Below are 18,479 nucleotides of genomic sequence, written 5' to 3'. Positions count from 1 at the left end.
CTGCTGCAAGAAATAAAACATCAATTAGCATACTGAACAACCAAAAACACAAAAAGACATAAATGCATTAAAAAATCATTCCAAAAGCTTTTAGACGTAAATTGAACAAGTTTTAGCACGAGAGTTGGATATAAAAGAGATCTTAACAGTTAAAATTATTAAGAGGATTCAACTATTTGATTGTCCCTTGATAGGTCTGGGTTAGTTTTTCCGCTGCTTTGGCTATGACTGAAATCGACACCCTGGAATTTGACCTCAGAAGTTCGATAATGGCTACCGAAAGCAGTGCCAAAGCCCCATCCCAGGCCAAAACCGATGCCACAGCCTCCCCCTTCAGATAAAACAGTGTTAATATCTAGAAATACTGGTATAAGACGAAGTACAAAATTAAATTTGTTCGAAAGTATACCTGCACCAAGTCCAAGGGTATGCAAGGGCATACCTGAGTCACACGAGAAATATTAGTAAATCATCTCATACAGAATATCAGGAAGGTAGACAGATGGTTATGCAATAAGAGCTACTCTACAACAACTTGCAGAGAAGACTGATCCGCTAACTGCAGTAGCAGTGAGATCTGAGGACCAATTCCCACCGTTCGTTGTCCTTGTTGATAGGAATAAAAAGACATAAAGCAATCAGTTAAAGCAACAATCGGTAAAAAGTTCCTCAGATAGATCTCGTCACTCGAAGAGAAGATATGACTTCAGTAATTTCTTTTTTTTAAATGGACATCAGCAATATACTTACAACAGTTGATAAGAAACTGTAGGCAGTAGAATAAGAAAAACAGGTGAGGAGATATAAACTTAAGCCTAGGATGTGAACTTGGATTCATCAACTTGATACTCACGTTCAAAGTCAACAGTTTAAAAAAAAATGACCTCCCAGATGCAAGATTTTGAGCTATTGGTAACAGTTCAAATGTTAACAGCAGCAATAGAATGGTGGATTCAAGCACAACCCAGAGGAACAAAAATTCAAAATACATGACATATTAGAATGTTTTTATCTGTAGAAAAAAGACAAGGAAAATGTAAGGATGATATTTTATGTTTCCATCATTTAAGAAAAACACAATGATATCTTCTTAGTCAGCAGACATTGAAGTAAATTATGTTTGCCCTACAGGCTACATCAGATTTCCTAGTTTCCAATACCAGTACATCAGAAAATAAATTTAAAGAATCATTGTCACCAGCATCAAAACCTTGTCCCAAATTATGTTAGACACAACATAAGAAAGTGCTCCTCTATCAAGTATTTGGCATACACGCTCAAAACACCTCAAACAAGTCTCATCCTATATTCTCATCTATTGGTTTTAAGTGCCCTATAATATGTTCATTTCTGATTTTGTCTTTCCCATTTTTACCAGACATCCTGCTCAACGCAATCATCTCTTAAACACATATTCTACTGGCGCTCCTTCAGTTGACAATTCTAAAGCATGACTGTCTAACAAGTACCATGTAAACTTTTGGCTTCAGATTTTTCAGCATATGCACCTAAGTCCATAGCATCTTAGACACTAAGATCAATTTCAGCTACACAATGTTTTCTTTCTACAGAATCATCACTTCACTTCACTTCCTCTTGAGTGACCCAGCCAATGTAACAGGAAGTCATCAGCAGACCATATATTAAATCATAAAACCCTTCATTTCATGCAACACAGTTTTCACTAAATAACAAGAAAGCATAGGATAAAAATGTCACTTTTGGTTGGTTCATCTTTTTTTATAAGCAGTGAGAGGAGCAATAGTGTGTAGAGGTATACAGAGAAAAACAAAACAAAAAAGAAACTAAGATACAGAAGCCCAAGTCACAGGGGTGAGAACTGTCAATAGAAAGATGCTGGTGAGAGGATCCTTCACTTGCAAGTCTGTGCCAAACTGTAAGCAAATCTAGGAACATGCTGCCAATGAATAGAATGCAAATACAAACCAAGAATCTCCCCTGGGGCCCAACAAATGACTATAATTGAGTCTCCTTCAACAATGAAAGGGGCAGAAAATCTATCATGGAAAAGTTGTAAACCCTAGAAGAGTGCCCTAAGCTCCACCATTTTCAACTCAAACATCCCAAATGCAACAGAGAAAACAAGAAGAACACTACTGCCTGAATTTTGGAAGACTCTTCCACCACCCATCTCCCAAAACTTCCCCTAGAGGTACCATCAAAATAGAGTTTCAACCATACTTCTTAAGGAGGTGTCCAGGCCACCAGATTTATGATATGTTAAGGCGCCATATAAACAATTGATTTCCAGTTTCTCCAAATGACTGTGCTAAGGAGAGGAGAAATCTCAAGAAGAACACGCCCCCTCCCCTCTTCTTACACACACAGACACAATATTTCATTGTTTATTTTTCAAATACTTCCTATTGTGCACTTTCCATAAATTCCAAAATAAATGGTTAGTGTACTTCTCAAAAATGCAAGTAAGAGAAGTATCGTACCTCCAAAACCCCATCCAATGCCAAAGCCACAACCAACACCAAAACCTAAAGGATCAAAATGATTATCATAAGATTCTTATCTGTAGCTTTAAGACAACACTCAAGGATGACCTGCTAGGTACAAGAATAGAATATGCATACCAAGGCCCACACCCATACCATCAAAGTTTGTGAGCACCATGTTTTACAGTGTAGAGAGCTTCTGCAAAAGAACTTACGTCATCAAACTATAGCAATTTTTTTTACATCGTGCTAATCATAGACAACATCATAGGAATCCATACCGTTATCCACTCTTCCTAAATCCTACTAACATGTAGGAATTAAACTGACATGGGAAGACCAAAACACAATCATCCTCCATATAGTTACATGTACATATATAACTCTATATGTCTGCACTAACAATTTTCACATGTCATAATAACAACATGATAGAACAAAATATAAGTCCCTACACACTGCCTACCCTATTCTCTTATGGCTAAGCCTCCTTATATTTAATGTCAGAGAGAGTAGCAACCATGCAACTTCCTTATTCTTGAATTTTTACTTCCTACTCCTAATCACAGAAAAACTTCGAAACGAAATAGAAATCTCAAACCATTATTTATCACTATCGAAGATGGCAAATATTCAAACCTAAAACTTATACATGCTTCTATAAAATTTACCATTTAAACCAACTAGGAAGTCCTGCATACCTTAACCATCAGCCACTTCTATATATACAGGAAGAGGAGAGACAGATTGAAGCTTCAATGGTGGACGGGGACTGTTCAACAATGTGAGAAGCAGATTGTTCGGCTTTGATAGCAAACTGATGCGGGACGAGGCGCAAATTTTAATTGTCCTATGCAAATATCAATTAATTGCTGGAATTAGAAAGAGAAAGGAATAAAATAGAGAGAAAGAAAAATTGGGAATGAGAAATAGCAGAATCGAGAAGAATAATTTACAAGAAGAAGAATAGAAAAGAAAGAAGGAGAAGAAGAAGAAGAAAGGGAATGGAAAGAGGGAGAGACCAAAAACAGGGAGATTTCAAAAAGTCATCATCAAAGTTGACTTCAACAACCGATAGCCGTTTGGTCTAGTGGTATTCTTCTTACATTAGGTGCGTTAGGTCGCGAGTTCGAATTGCACCACGCCCCTCTAAAAAAAAAAAGCTGACTTTAACATCTTATTACAGCCATTAAATAACTAAAATTAAAATTTAAAATACAGAATAGATAAGATCACTATCTGATCAAATCCAATAAAATCATAAGAGATAAAATAAAATTAGAATAGAAATTTTAAATTCAAAATAGATAAGATCACTATCTGATCAAATCTATAAAAACAAGAAAGATAAAATAAAATAATTTTAACCATAATTGGTGGGCCCAATGGGCATATTGGCATCCCACCAGTCTTTAATATAAACGTGTTTACGACTTATGTCAACTTTCCATTCCTTATTCCCAATTAACACTTTCCCATGTATTGTATTCCATTACACACACATAGCCTGTTAATTATTTAACAAAGTCTTTACTTCTCACTACATGTAAGACAAACTTATACTAATAGTCTTTTGCATACACGTACCCTTGTTGGGAGTCCTTACTCCTCACTACATGTAAGACAAACTTATACTAATAGTCTTTTGCATACACGTACCCTTGTTGGGAGTCCTTACTCCTCACTACATGTAAGACAAACTTATACTAATAGTCTCTCCTCACTACATGTAAGACAAACTTATACTAATAGTCTTTTGCATACATGTACCCTTGTTGGGAGTCCTTACTCCTCACTACATGTAAGACAAACTTATCCTAATTGTCTTTTGCATACACATACCCTTGCAAATGAGGCACAATATTTCCAGAGTTTATATAGTGGTTGTTCTACTCAGACACACATACCCTCGTTGCTTTCCCAACAAGGTCCTTACTCTTCACTGGAGATGAGGCACAACATTACCACAATTTGACTTAATAAGTCCACAATCATAATAATACCCAGTCCACATCCCTCAATTAGTGTCCCGCAAGATGTTCGCTTTCCCCACTCAATCATAATTATATCTAGTCACCTAACGAGTTATTGACACATTATCCTACACTCTTATAACCAATATTTGTTTTCAATACATGTATCTTTCATTCATATGCAATTAGACAACCCTCAGTTTGCTAAAGAATAACAATTCAACCCTGTAACGTAACACAACCCTAATCCTTCATTTTTTTTGAAAAGGAGATTTAGCCCAAAGGTGCAATTAATCTCTAGGCTACTTCCATGTGTCAGTTTAGAATCATTAATAACTCTACCCAAGGTCGTTATGCAGGAAGGAAAGAAATTAAAGATAAATATAAGAGCTCCTACAATCTGAAACTTCATCCATAGACAAATAGTATCAGAAAAAGTTACGTATAATTCTGTATATATTTAATCCTGATCACTGAAGGTTATAAAATCAGGAAGCACGTAGAGAATAGAGCAAACAAAAGGCTTATCCTCAATGTGGGGTTTTTCCACCATTCATACAGCCATTCAATTATTCCTCTATATGTACTTAAAACAAAATACAACAACTCATTATTCCTCAATTCATGCTCGAAACAAGACCAAATAAAACCTTTTGGTCTAATTCATGTAGTTTTCAGACTCTTGACAATCTCATTCCAAATTACTTACACCATATATGAAGTCTCACTTCATATATTCCCTTAAGCATATTTCAATAGAGTAAAGTTTTAAGTCTTAACTCAAGTTACATGAAATTTCAAAACCCTTATATCTTGAACTGACTTAAAACATTAATTTAAAAAGCTTAATTATGAAATTTCAGAACCCTATTACCAAAGTCTGAATTGCGAACTTCAATTCCAGAATCCTTCAACCAAGTATACCTCTAATCCTACTTACCCCGGAATAAAAAATTACAGAGCTCAATTGTTTCTATTTTAAATCATAACTATCAATTTCAGGAATCCAAACTCAATAGTGATCTTAAAGCAGGGAAGGGAAAGTGAAAGTGAAAGTAAAATTGAACAAACTAGTGAAAGTAAAATGGATAGTGAATCACTTTTTTGTGTTAGAGTACTCGATGAAAATTGCATTGGAAAGTACTTTCTTGTGTCAAAATGAAAAATATAGTGTAAACAAGAGAATGAGTTACTTTTTATAATATACCTAAACAAACATGGTTACTTTTATAATAAGTAATTTAATGTAATATTAAATTATATAAATATAATAAAATAAATAGGATATTTTTTAATAAATTAAGATAGATTGTAGTTTATCCTAAGTTAATACAATAATTACGAGTTTAATTAAATTATAAATTTAATTAATTATAAAATAGAATACTTAAACAAAAATGTATACTTTTATAATGTCTAGATACTTGATCAAATTCTTACTTTAACAATATCTAAATTACCACTCTTAAATCACAGATTTAATATAGTATTAACAGTAATGATTATAATAAATAAATAAATATAGTATTTTATTAAACATAAGATAGATTTTAATTAGTATAAATTAATAATATAAATCCGAAAAAATAAAATTATTATTTTAATTAATTATAAAAATAAATTACTTAAAAAAATTATACTTTTATAATGTCTAGATACTTGAGCAAATTCTTACTTTAACAATATCTTAATTATCACTCTTAAATAACTAATTTAATCTAGTATAAACAGTAATGAATATAATAAATAAATAAATAAAATATTTTATTAATAACATAAGATAGATTTTAATATAGTATAAATTAATAATATAATTACAAAAAATTATGATAATTAATACAATTATGAACAAGGGCTATCTCACCGGCAGAGAGAGAGAGAAACGAGAGTGATGAGGATTGGGAAGCAAAGAGGGTTGAGGGAGAGGAGGATAGAAGGAAGGTTGAGAGAGGAGACGCAGAGCGTGTGAGCAAGTGAAAGTGAATGAACTGGGCTTATGGTCAGAATTCACTTTCACTTGTGTTACACTGGAGCGAGTGAAAGTGAATGAACTAGTTCATTCCCTTTCACTTTCCACCGTGTTCGTGCACTAATGCTTTTGGGTAAGTGAGAGTCAAATTGTTTTCACTTTCACTTTCCTTCGTGGTGCACTAGTAGGCCCCTAATTACACTTGAACCGAAATGAAACATAAATTTTCAGAACTAAAGCAACCCTACTCTAAATCGAAACCCTCGATTTCGGCATTTCAAACCCAATATTCAACCTATCATGCATAAACTTAAAAGGAATATGACATTTCAGAACATAAACCACCCTCATCTAACTCAGACCCTCAATTTCAGAAACCCAGACTCGACATTCAACTAATCATCCACAAATCGAACAAAAACACGAAATTTTAGAAACTTAAACCCCCTTAATCTAAATCAGAACCCCCGATTTCAAAAATTCTCATTCGATACATGGCCAATCATGCGTGAAAAGAAGTGAGCATGAAATTCCAAAAGCTAAACATCCTAATCTAAACCAAAACCATCCATTTGGGAAATCAGAAGTCAATGCACGATCAATCACGCATAAACCGAACGAAGCATAAAATTTTCATAACTCTAGTAGCATAAATCTGAACTCGAAACATCTCGATTTGAACTAAAAATCAATTTTTCTGAAAAAATAATTATGAGAAGCGGAAAATGGAATGGAAAGTATAAAATCAACGACGAAACGGGAAAATGGGAAGTGGTGACTTCGGATTCGAACTTACCTCTTCTATCCCTACCGCTTCCTTCTTCCCTCTTCCTCGCCGCTCTTCGACGCTTCTTTCCCCCTCTCCCGTTTTCTCTTTTTCTTTCTTTCCGAAACCTCCCCTGGGGGTTATTGCACTTAAAATTTAAGAAGAGAAAGGGAAAGTAAAAACGTGAAATTGAATTATCTAGTGAGCATGAAATACAAAGTGTAAGTATTATTGATGTAAAGTGTATTGGAAAATATTTTTTATGTTAATGCCCAAAATAGAAAATATAGTGGAAATTAGAGAATGAATTATTTATTATAATATACCTAAATAAATAATAAACCTAAACAAACATGGTTACTTTAATAATAAGTAATTTTATGTAATATTAAAATATATTGTCATAATAAATAATTAAGTAGGGTATTTTATTAAAATATTAAGATAAATTGTAGTTTAGTCTAAACTAATACAATAATTACAAGCTGAAATTAAATTAATACTTTTTTTAATTATAAAATATATAATACTCAAACAAAATATTTACTTTTATAATATCTAGATACTTGATCAAATTCTTACTTTAGAAATATCTTAATTATCACTCTTAAATTTATAATTTAATTTAATATTAACAGTAATAAATATTATAAATAAATAAATATGGTATTTTATTAATAGCATAAGATAGATTTTAATGTAGCATAAATTAATAATATAATTATGAAGTAAAATAAATTTGTTAGTTTAATTAATTATAATGAATAAATAATAAGAAGACTTTAATAGAGGGTATTTATGTTAATACTTTTAAAGTCATGATAAAATAATTTATTTAAAAAATGCTTAATAATGAACTGAAAGGAGGAAGAGGGTTTAGAGAGCGAAAGGTGGAAGAAATAAATAAATCGAGAAGGGTTGGGAAGCAGAGAGGAGGATGGAAAGAAAGTTGAGAAAGAGGAGGACATAGATAGCATTAAGTGAGCGAGCGAAAGTGAATGAACTGGGTTTAGAGTCAGATTTTACTTTCGCTCGTTTTACATTGAAGCGAGTGAAAGTGAATGAACTAGTTCATTCACTTTTACTGGATGCATTAACTACCCTTGCACAAACTCCTTAAAACAACTATTTTTACCAAATTTCTTAAATACCCTTTTTATTTTTCCTTATTCCACTCGTATCCCTAACATGCATGACACCCTCCCCTCCAAAGAAAGAAGAAGAATTTTGTCCTCTAAATTTAACAAGATATACAACCCTTTTTCGTTTTCCCAAAAAGGTCAATTTTATGCTTTTCTATTTCCTATTTTACCTCCCACATCTAATGGAATTACTTTGGATTTTTTTTTTTTTGGGGTCCAATATGTAGATGGGACGTTCCACATAGGTCAGGTAATTCTTGAAGTTTGACCGGCTTATGGACGGTAATGTGATATACATTAGATTTATATTTTTTAAGCAAAGAGTATCACATTAGATTTGTATTTTATGAGTAAAGAGACATGAAACTCATAGGGGGGGTTAGTCCCCCAAATAGATTTTTCAAATTCAAGTTCATATCCAACATGAAGATCATGTCAGTCATGTACATGAAGATCATCTTCGCACTTGGTGTTAGTGTTGACAACTTCATGTGCACTGGAAAACAGTTTCCAGTATTAATGCCCCAACATGAGAAAAACATAAAAAATAAAAGAATCTCTAAACTTTTACAGTGCACTTAATTACAACATAATCCTTAAACCCCAAATTAGGTAAAACAACCATTATTACTACACGAACAAGTTATTTAATATATAATTAAATATATTAATATATTTATTAATGGAATTAGATATTTTATTGTGCATTAATATAGTAATTACATGAGCCAATGAAATACGTATATGATTAATTACAAATAATAAATAAATAACGTTATAAATAAAAAACGAAAGTAATACGTTGAATTATTAATTTATTAATAACATATGATATAACCTAAAAATGAATAATTTAAGAGAAAAAATTGATCTAATCATAACTTTAACACACTATATATTTGTACATAATATATTTTATGTATTATTAATTAATAATGTATTATCACAAAATTTAAAACCATTGGTTTAATTAATTATAGCAATCGGATAATTATGCCAAAATAATTTATCAAATATTTATTTTAAAAATATTTTAATTATGACTATTAAATCACTATTTTAATATAGTAATTGTAAAATAAAAATAATTATTTTTATAAATAAAAATTATAAATTAATGATTTTTATGAAGATAGTTTAATTTTTCCTAACTTAGGAAAAATTAAACCATCTTCGTCTTCCTCAGCAGCGAGCCAGCGGGCAACGGCGATGGCGACGGGGACAGGCTAGTAGGCAAAGGCGACGGCGGCGGGCAATGACAACAAAGGCGGCGCTCCGATGGTACGCCGAGAGGGAGAAGAGAGGGAGGCTGAGAAGCTCTGCAACAGATGCTCGACCTCCCGTGCTCTGCGACGGAGGTCAAGAGGGAGAGGAGAGGGAGGATGGCTGTTAAACCGAAACTGATGGCTAAAATCAAAGCCGAATGGGGGAATCGATGATGAATCGAATTAGAAATTAAAAAATCGAAGCCCAAATATCAAAATCGAGTAGGAGGTTCAGAGGGAGAGCGAGTCCGAGATAGAGAGCAAGACGCCGAAAGGACGTTTGCAGCGAGATGGACATCGTAGAGAGGGAGACCGAAGAGGGACGGTGGAGACGAGAGAGGGAGCAGAGAACGAGAGAGGGTTGCGGGAATGAAATGGCAGAGAGGGTGTGCGGCTGAGAAAGCCCCGAGAGACAGCCCCGCGCGAGAGTCATGTAGATGATTCTCAAAATTGGGCGAAAAACATTTTTCGCTGTTTACTCTTGGGATATGAACTTTTGAGTCATGTATGTTCATGTATATGACATGAATTTCGACGCTCCCTAACGACACTAGGATATGAACTACGTAATGCGCATAACGATCATGTCTTGAGTCATGTACACTAACCCCCCCATAATGAACATCAACCTAGTTTAGTGTAGGGTTATTTATAAACCAATTTTTCCTATTTGCTCCAAATTTTTGAAAGGCTTAACGACTCTAGGTTAAATATTTTGCTCTGATACCAACTTGTCATGCTGATATTTATAACGAAAAGATATTGGGAATAACAGTAAGACCCATATTTTAAGATCACAAAGAACTTTGACATCAATTTTGCAATATCCTTTCTTTCCTAGTTTTAGATGCACCATGATATATGAATTTTCAAATGATCATCGTACCCATGAATTGGAAATGCTTACAATAATATATGCACCCACATATATTTATTATATGTAAATCCTATCTCCAACAATATCCAATATTATTAATACAGATCCAAAGGATCTCTATATAAAACATTAAATCCTCTTGTCATAACGAAAAGGCACCCAGAGGCTGGCCAAGCTAAAGATCTTCCCCGTGCTAAGGTACACATGTTGATCTGACGGTGAAGGTTTATTTCTGAGCTAGAGCGCCGCAACTGTCTTGTCTCACTCGTGTGGACAGAGTCATATAGAATGGACTTCGTCCGGCGAGTAGGGTTGTCTCACATTCACTCGTGCGACTTTAACTCGTATAAAATGGAAACGTCGTCCGGCCAGTAGGGCTTCTCTATTGTTAGGGTTTTTCTGGTTTGTGGCGGAGCACAGCGAAGATGGTTTGTTGTCTCCCTTTCTTCTGCTTTGTCTTTTCTTTTTCTTTTTTCTCTCTCACGTTTAGATCTGATCTGATTATGTACTTGTGTGCTCTCCAGCCGTCCCACAAGACCTTCATAATCAAGAAGAAGCTGGCGAAGAAGATGAGGCAGAACAGGCCTATTCCTCACTGGATCCGTATGAGGACCGATAACACCATTAGGTTTGTTGTTTTCTCTTAATCCGTACAAATAATATTTGCTTCGCTGTTTGGTTTTAGTTTTGACGTTGTCTAAATCGAATTCTGCTTATTTGGTTTCAGGTACAATGCTAAGCGTAGGCACTGGCGCCGCACGAAGTTAGGCTTTTGAGGTCGTTATAGGGCTTTCGTTTTGTTCTATTCCTGATGCCGCAGTAAGAGTTTGTAAGGCTTTAATGAATGGATAATCCGTGGCTCTATTTTTATTTTATTTTTGTTAGTTCACGTTGTCAAATTGCTCTGTTGTTTCTGGATAATGTTAAGATAATTTTTGGGGGATTTTCGTCTATTTATTTTCTTTGTACTGGCCACTCTTGGTTTGCTACTCTACTCGGGGGTCTGCGCACATCATTCCGCAAGCGGTCTGGCGCGTAACTGAACTAAGTTTGCTATCAGTCGTCTGCTCTTCCCATACTTAAATTGCTTAAGTTTCCTACTTTCATTTTCAATCTTTATCCAATGGTACTGCTATCTGTTTCTTATTTTAGTTGCTTTTCTTTTTATTTAGCTTAGACCTTGTTCCCTATTTTCTACTTTCCGTTTGTCCTCCTGCTACGCCCTGCTCATAGTCTATTCCAATGGTGCAAGAGCCTTTTACCAACTCTGTTGAACTGTGTGGCTCCTCAACCATTTTACCCTTTAATCTACTTGTTCGGTTCCTCGATTGCGTTTTTAAAAAAAATCATTTGTCCATCATAATCATCCATGTCATTTTTGTCTATCTAATTTAGTTTCTCCAATCTCACTTATGAGATTCTAGTTGTGTACTTGAAAACATTGGTTCAACTGATGTATGTTAGAAACATCTCATTGTGTATTCTCTCGTCTCTTGGATGAAGACAGAGAAAGAATCTGGACAGTTCCAGCTTAGGTTGAGAATGTTCATACGTCCTTGACGTTATAAGAAATCAAGTTTCTTAGACATGCTCCTTGATGGTTTTGTGGGTGGGCACAAGTACTTTAGATGCTTCAAAGACCATGGTTCTTTGCTACCACTTCTGGCCATTTGTCCTATTTCTCCAAGAGTTGTAAGTGCAGTATGGTTTCTCAATTCTTAGGTGTCGACTATCTTAGAACCCTTGTTTTTTTTTTTTTTTTTTTGCATTAGTATGAGAATAAGAAAAATATATTATAAGGTATTGGGATGTTTATTTGTTAATTAATTTTGAATGTGGGACATTTAATCTTCTAATTCAAATCTAAGGCTGATATGTATGATGACATCATTCCACCTCATCTCTCTTAAATTGTTTTAAGAAAGTGAAGTTAACTCTTTTGTAAGAAATGAAAGGGTGGTTCACTGTCTTTATGTACTACTGATTTCACATTTTCTTGTTAGATAGAGGAGTTCAAGTTTCTTGAAGGATTTCGTTTGTCAGATGCTTAAACCTCAGAGTTGAAATAAAAGGTCCTAACTTTCTGATATACAGATCATTAAAGATCATAGTTAAAATTTTGCACATTGGAATTCACACGTGCTGTGTCTGCACATGCTTTGATGAGTTTTATAACTAGTTAAAGAAATGTTTAGATTGCTTATCAAAAGTGTTGGATAACTTCCTGAACTATGAATTCATTAGCTTGTATCATGAATGTTTCTGTAAATATTCTGAGTGCTTTAGCAAAGTTTTATTATTCTTTTGAATCCTTTAAGGGTGCTTGTTGAAGCATTTTGAGTGTCCACTAAAATGTTCCTAGTGCAAATGCTTTGTTAACGTGTCCTCTACGAGTGTTTTGCAAAGCGTCAGCGAGAGCACACGAAATGTTGTGCAAGGTTTTTCCCTGATGATGTCTTTTAAGGTCTTTAATCCTATGTACCATCCCAAACTTTTCAAACTAACCAAATTCAATTAAATCTAGTTTCTTGCGATAAATAACGGGGAAATCTTGATGTTTGCCGTAGACAGATCATTCTCAATTCTGAAATTCAAATGGGTCTATGCCATTCTTGCTTTTGTCAACTGTCTTCTATATATGATAGGTCTTACTTGCCGAAAAACTTGGCGTAAAGCAGACTTCTTGTGTCATGTAGGACTTTCATTAAATTTTATCACAATGTCCTATTTAATGACCTTGAGGATGTACATAACATTGAGGGTTGGACATTGGGTGGGTTAAACGGGAAATTAGCTCATCTCTTTGCTGGTGGATGGGGTTTGTTTGGGTTTTAGGTGAGGATAGTTCTTCCCATTTAGCTCTTGAATATTTTAGGAAGGACGTTAAATTTTTGTAAAAAAAGTGAATTTTATTTTAACGAGGGTAAGTTAAGAAAGCAAACATTATTTATGCCTAAAACCAAAATATTGGAATAACTGAAGGGAATTGCTTGGAGATATTGAAATAATGAAATTTGATTTTCAATACTGTCACAAGTTTGAATTGACATGTGACGTCCCCAAAGAAATAATAAAAAATTAGGGGTCAGTTTGGAACCCTTAGAAAAGAAAAAAAATGAAAATTTAAGTGAAAATTAGATAATGATCAAAATTTCTTTTTTTGACATTATTATTCTCATCTTGAACCATTTAAATATAATCTGATCATGCTAAGATAAGGTAATTTTATAATTTTAAAGATACTTAAAACGATAAAAAAAAAAAAAAATCTGCAATGGAAGTTCACAACGTGTTCCCACTTGAGTCATATCATCCGATACAAGATGAGTCATATTGCCATGATGGTGCAAAAGACTTTCGCCAAGACCCAATTTTCTAGTCAAAGATGTGAACGCATGACCAAACTAATTCTCCTTCGATGACTAAAACTAAATTGATATACGACATTTCTTCAAAATTCCTCACAAGGATTTGTTCCATGCAGAAAAAAAACTCGAGCAGTACAAGCAAGGTACCAAACCGTACCAAGATGGAACTTTGCAGCTTCCGAGTTCTTTTCCATTGACTCGTATTCCAGTTGAATTAATTCGGAGCTGCCCCACGTTTTCCAGATCTTCCATTAAGAAATTGGACAAAGATGCTTTGGTTTCTCAAATTTAAGGAGGGGTAAGCTGCCATCGTGATCCAATGTGGTTCCACCCGTGACTCTACCCTATTTTTTCATTAATAGATGTAGATTGTTTTATGGTTTTTGGTGCAATATCCCCACCGCACACAAGTAAATGACTACTTAGGCCTCCTTCCCCCTCGTCTTTACCCATATCAATAGGATATCCCACCGTAACATAAGCCTGAAGACCAGGCTTCCGTTACCGGAATAAGAGACCGAAGACCGGTTATCCCAGAGGCAGAAAAAACCGTTGAAATCTTACTGTATAAATAAAATGTAAACTCTCACCATTAATTCGTGGTGATTACAAAGATTTTAATTAAATCTTACAAACCCAAGCATACTTTTATGCTCCATGATCATGATTTCTCTCCACCGCACAATTTGGGGGACATTCAGTCTGGAGAATGTCATTTTCCGGTGACATCTCTGGTATTCTAGACAAGAGAGTGGATTGACCCTGCTCACAATCAAAGATAGGCTTGACATAGCCTGTGGTTAGATGGGGATGAACAGTTCTTTCTCTTCAGTCCTGGATTTGTTTATAGTCACTTTGAAGTACTTAATATTTCAGAAGACAAAGAAAATGTTTGCCGTTCTCCACACAAAAAGAAAAGTTTAGACCAAGAATGTGTCTACCTTTTTCACTAATGTTGGTTAGACAAATGCGTTTGGTTAAAAATGTCTTTAATCCCTTTGAAGTTTGATGTAGTAATCTTTGTCTTATGAATGGGACTATTCGTGTCGTTATAGGAAAGAAAATAATGAAAAAAAACTGATAATCAAGTAAAGTTTAGTTCGCATTAATGAAATCTTTTAAAGGAAAAAGGTTTTCTTCCTGCTCTTTGAAAGGGCAAACAGAACCAGGGCTGCTACTGCATCCACCACTAGTGTGAAAAAGGAAAAAAAGTCCCCTGAAGGGTGGAAGAAAGACACTACCTAATCGACTAAAATCAGTTGTTTTCTCTCCTTATCTTCCAGTATGTGACAGAATCACATGATAATGCTATGAAACCTGTGATTCCTTCATACTCCCAGCAGCTCTTTCGATTTGTTATTTTTTGCTTTTACTGCTCAAGACATGGACTCGTGGATTGGTTTTTTCCTCTATTTTCTCCGCCCTTCAGTACTCTCCACCTCCTCCCCATCCTTTGCCTCTTAACTCAGATTCCCCACTACCCAGAAAAAGTCCAAAGCGAAAGTAGCTTTTCTCTTTAGTGGTGGAAGCTCTCTCGAATCATGCCTTGGATGACCTTCTCCATCTTGGATGGACTCCATGCAAAAGCTAAAGAAGCGAAAGAGAGTTGATGTGAAGAGCTCACATGAGATGAGCTTCAACCACTAAAACCAGCTAATCTCCTGATTGAGATAAGGGTGTTTGAATTCTGGGAGCTCTCTTGTGACATGTCTGCGGATGCTTCAGACATGTGAAGCTTTGACAGTGAGGAGGTCGTGATGCCGGACGGCCGTCACGGCTTATCTGCCGTTGGATGGGATTGGTGGGAGGGGATCCGAGGGTTGGTGAGCATTCACCCAGTTCAGAGCTTACCCACCTGCTTCGCCATGTGAATGTCCTCCCAAAGATGAGAAAAGCTGCCACCAAACCAAAACCAGGGGGCCCTCCGCCAGACCTGTTTCTGCCTCCCTTTCGCCATTTACGTTCACGCCGTCGAGTCACCGACAGTTTCTCCGACCGGCTGTCTGGTTTCACATTTTGTTATTCATCTCCATTACAGTATGTTAACAGTTGAGCCTTCACACCCAAAACCTCACATCAACTACTGTTCATCATGTTATCGTTTTTAAGTTTTGTTCTTTTTTTCGCATCTGTAAAAAGTTGTTAGACGTGACTGAAAAAGCTTCAAGAGCTTCAAGAAGAAAGATACTGTTATTAAATACAAATGAAATCTTAAATTAAGAAAAATCAGTGATGTTAGTAGACAGTTTACAGAGGAAACAGAAAATTTTCCAAGTAAACTATTTGATTATTATGCACAGAATTTGATCAAATTTCTTTTGAGTTCTTCTTTTTCATCAAAAGGGTGAGTTTATTTTATCTACACCTAACGGTAACTGAGTCATCCCTGAAAAATTGGAACTGCTAACTGGATAATAGTTATCCCTAAAAATCAGTAACTACTAACATATTCACTAACCACCCACTCTCAATCAGGACTATCCTTATAAACTCTGGGAGTTTGTATCCAACTTGGATTCGGATTTCTGGCTTTTTCGTAATGGTCCCTGCCGGTTTGTGATGAACTTGAGGGAGAAAGAGATGAATAGAAAGAGTTCCATGCGGACACCCACCCCTAACACATACCTTCTCCTGACAGTTCCACACTTCAACCCACCCATTAAGATTTTTTTAAGTCCCTCTAGTCCCTATCAGGGAGATCTCTTCAACCAAGAAAAGGAATCAAAGAAAGATCAACTGAAACAGAAAGAAGCCTACCTCCTTTTGGTCTTTCTTCCAAACGAACGCAGAACCAACAAAGGCCACACCCATGCCTGTCTAAAGAATCTTGTAAACGGGGCATGGTTCTAGCCATCGCAAACCATAAATAAAAAACAAAAGGTGCACTAGTTGAGTCATGGTTGGAAATGATTCCCTTATTATTATTATTTTTTCTTCTTCTCCGTGGTTTTTTTCTTTCATTGTGTATCATCAAAAGGGTCAAAAGGCGCCTCCATGGAGGCTTGACAACAGCTCCAGGTGGGACCATGGAACCTGAATCATGAACCACTCAACCCAACTAGTGCAATAGTCACCACCACTTTCTCTCACTAGTGGAGTATACTGTCGATATTGATTGAGCTGGCTGGTCTTGAGTGGTTAACATTTATATACATGTTGGTCGGTGTCTTGATTCAAGGGCACCATCGGTATACAACACACCCATGTGAGGCTGCCACAAGAAAGCATATTGTACGAGAAGGTACACATGAATCGTGTAAGCTGACAGGACTGTCCAATGTCCACAGGCCAATGAAGCTGACAAGACAGGGCAAATCCTAAGGAATGCCCTTTTCTGCTTTGCGTGGCCCAGCCAATGGATCAAAATCAACTTAGACTAGTAGTGTTCAAGTCGAAGAAAATGGGTCAGGTCACGGTAAATCTGATGCGGGTGAGATCCATGGTGGGTGAAGCCAGCCAAAGGCTTGCTCTGTTGCTCATAAATGGGAATATTAAGGGTGGGGAGGGCCTGCTTGTTGCGGTTGGCAAATGGCAATCCCATGTGAGGGCATTGGGAGGTGGTCGGAGTTCTTCGCTTGCGCAAAAGGAACCACATGCGTGAATCTGCCCTGTCCACTACAGCCAACAGCTCTCATGGTCCGAGGACCTCAATTCAATTGACCCAATCGAGTGGTTTTTGGATAGGTAAGAATGTGTCCTAATCCATTAAAAAATAGGACTAATTGGCACAAGATTAGATCACTATGGGGTCCTTATGGTAGTTGACATCCTTTGTAAATACAAAATAATAATAATAATAATAAAATCTATAAGCCACCATAAGAGTAACCGTTAAACCATAGGACGAAAATAAGATACGGAGGGGATGACATAACCTGTGCACGCCACAAAAACTCAAAAAGTCAGATGGATTTGTCGTCTGTCTCTCCCAAGCCAAGTCAAATCTGCGGACGCAGCTTCTCTGCGTTACGGAGAGGTAAAAAGAGACTGGAAAGGGATAGAGCGCCCTTTTGGCCCGTTGGAACGTGAAATAGACCCCGGAAAGCAACCCCACGGGGCACGGAAGAAGAGCACCCGCACCTTTTTAATCTTCCCACGCGCATGAGAATTGACACGTGAATACTCCCCCTTCGTGCCAGACAATTACGAGAAGCCAAACTACGGCTCGTCATCAACTGACAACGAATCAGAAATAATCGTCTAAACACGTTGATTTGCCTAAATTATCATCCATCATCCTCAAGAAAACGTTAGTTTCATAAAAAGTGGCACATGGCGTGCCACCATGAGTTGCCAAAGGACCATTGACTTGTCAATAACCACGATTTGGCAACGCAGATGGGGCAAGGGACATGTCCAAACCCTTGTCTCTTTCTAATTGTTTATTATCATTAACGAATCGGATTAGGCTGTCTTCGTACCGTACCCTTGGAAAACACACACAAAGAGAGGCCAAACTTTGATCCAAGGATTAATATTGTTTCCCACTATCACTGTTATCTTCCTTTAATCACGCGAATCTTACGCTATTCAATCTTGTACAAAGATACAAACTGTAACAGTAACGTCTCGGGATGAAATAAGTAGTGATAATATCATGCTTAAAGCCTTAAACAACAATACTGGAGACTGCTTTAATGGCCATTATTCACCG

At 35.9% G+C, this 18,479-nt stretch overlaps 2 protein-coding genes across 6 annotated transcripts; one reads left to right on the top strand and one right to left on the bottom strand.

Annotated features, from left to right (window-relative positions):
• Positions 1-45: 45 nt before the first annotated feature.
• LOC137945750 (protein TRIGALACTOSYLDIACYLGLYCEROL 5, chloroplastic) lies at positions 46-7,308 on the bottom strand. 5 transcript variants are annotated; one of them, XM_068791749.1, is made up of 7 exons: positions 7,204-7,307; positions 3,488-3,614; positions 3,167-3,315; positions 2,604-2,664; positions 2,463-2,507; positions 410-442; positions 46-331 (listed from the first exon to the last, which is right to left on the bottom strand). In XM_068791749.1, the coding sequence occupies exons 4-7, from the start codon at positions 2,641-2,643 to the stop codon at positions 159-161; spliced, it is 291 nt and encodes a 96-aa protein (XP_068647850.1). In that variant the 5' UTR covers positions 2,644-2,664; positions 3,167-3,315; positions 3,488-3,614; positions 7,204-7,307; the 3' UTR covers positions 46-158. The 5 variants fall into 5 exon arrangements, with proteins under 5 accessions (XP_068647850.1, XP_068647852.1, XP_068647849.1 ...); XM_068791751.1 differs by lacking the exon at positions 3,488-3,614 and having other exon boundaries at positions 2,622-2,664; XM_068791748.1 differs by lacking the exon at positions 3,488-3,614 and having other exon boundaries at positions 7,204-7,306.
• A 3,469-nt stretch (positions 7,309-10,777) lies between these two features.
• LOC137946271 (large ribosomal subunit protein eL39) lies at positions 10,778-11,410 on the top strand. The gene is made up of 3 exons (XM_068792497.1): positions 10,778-10,885; positions 10,982-11,085; positions 11,185-11,410. Exons 1-3 carry the CDS (start codon positions 10,883-10,885, stop codon positions 11,231-11,233), a joined length of 156 nt encoding a protein of 51 aa, XP_068648598.1. The 5' UTR covers positions 10,778-10,882; the 3' UTR covers positions 11,234-11,410.
• Positions 11,411-18,479: the final 7,069 nt, after the last annotated feature.

Source organism: Aristolochia californica, unplaced genomic scaffold (genome assembly GCF_029961685.1).
Source record: "Aristolochia californica isolate CCGP_79_NKW_82.1479 unplaced genomic scaffold, dmAriCali1.0.hap1 SCAF_12, whole genome shotgun sequence".
Taxonomy (NCBI): Eukaryota; Viridiplantae; Streptophyta; class Magnoliopsida; order Piperales; family Aristolochiaceae; genus Aristolochia; species Aristolochia californica.
The sequence above is the reverse complement of the archived record's forward strand: the minus strand, read 5'-3'. Positions and strand labels throughout refer to the sequence as shown.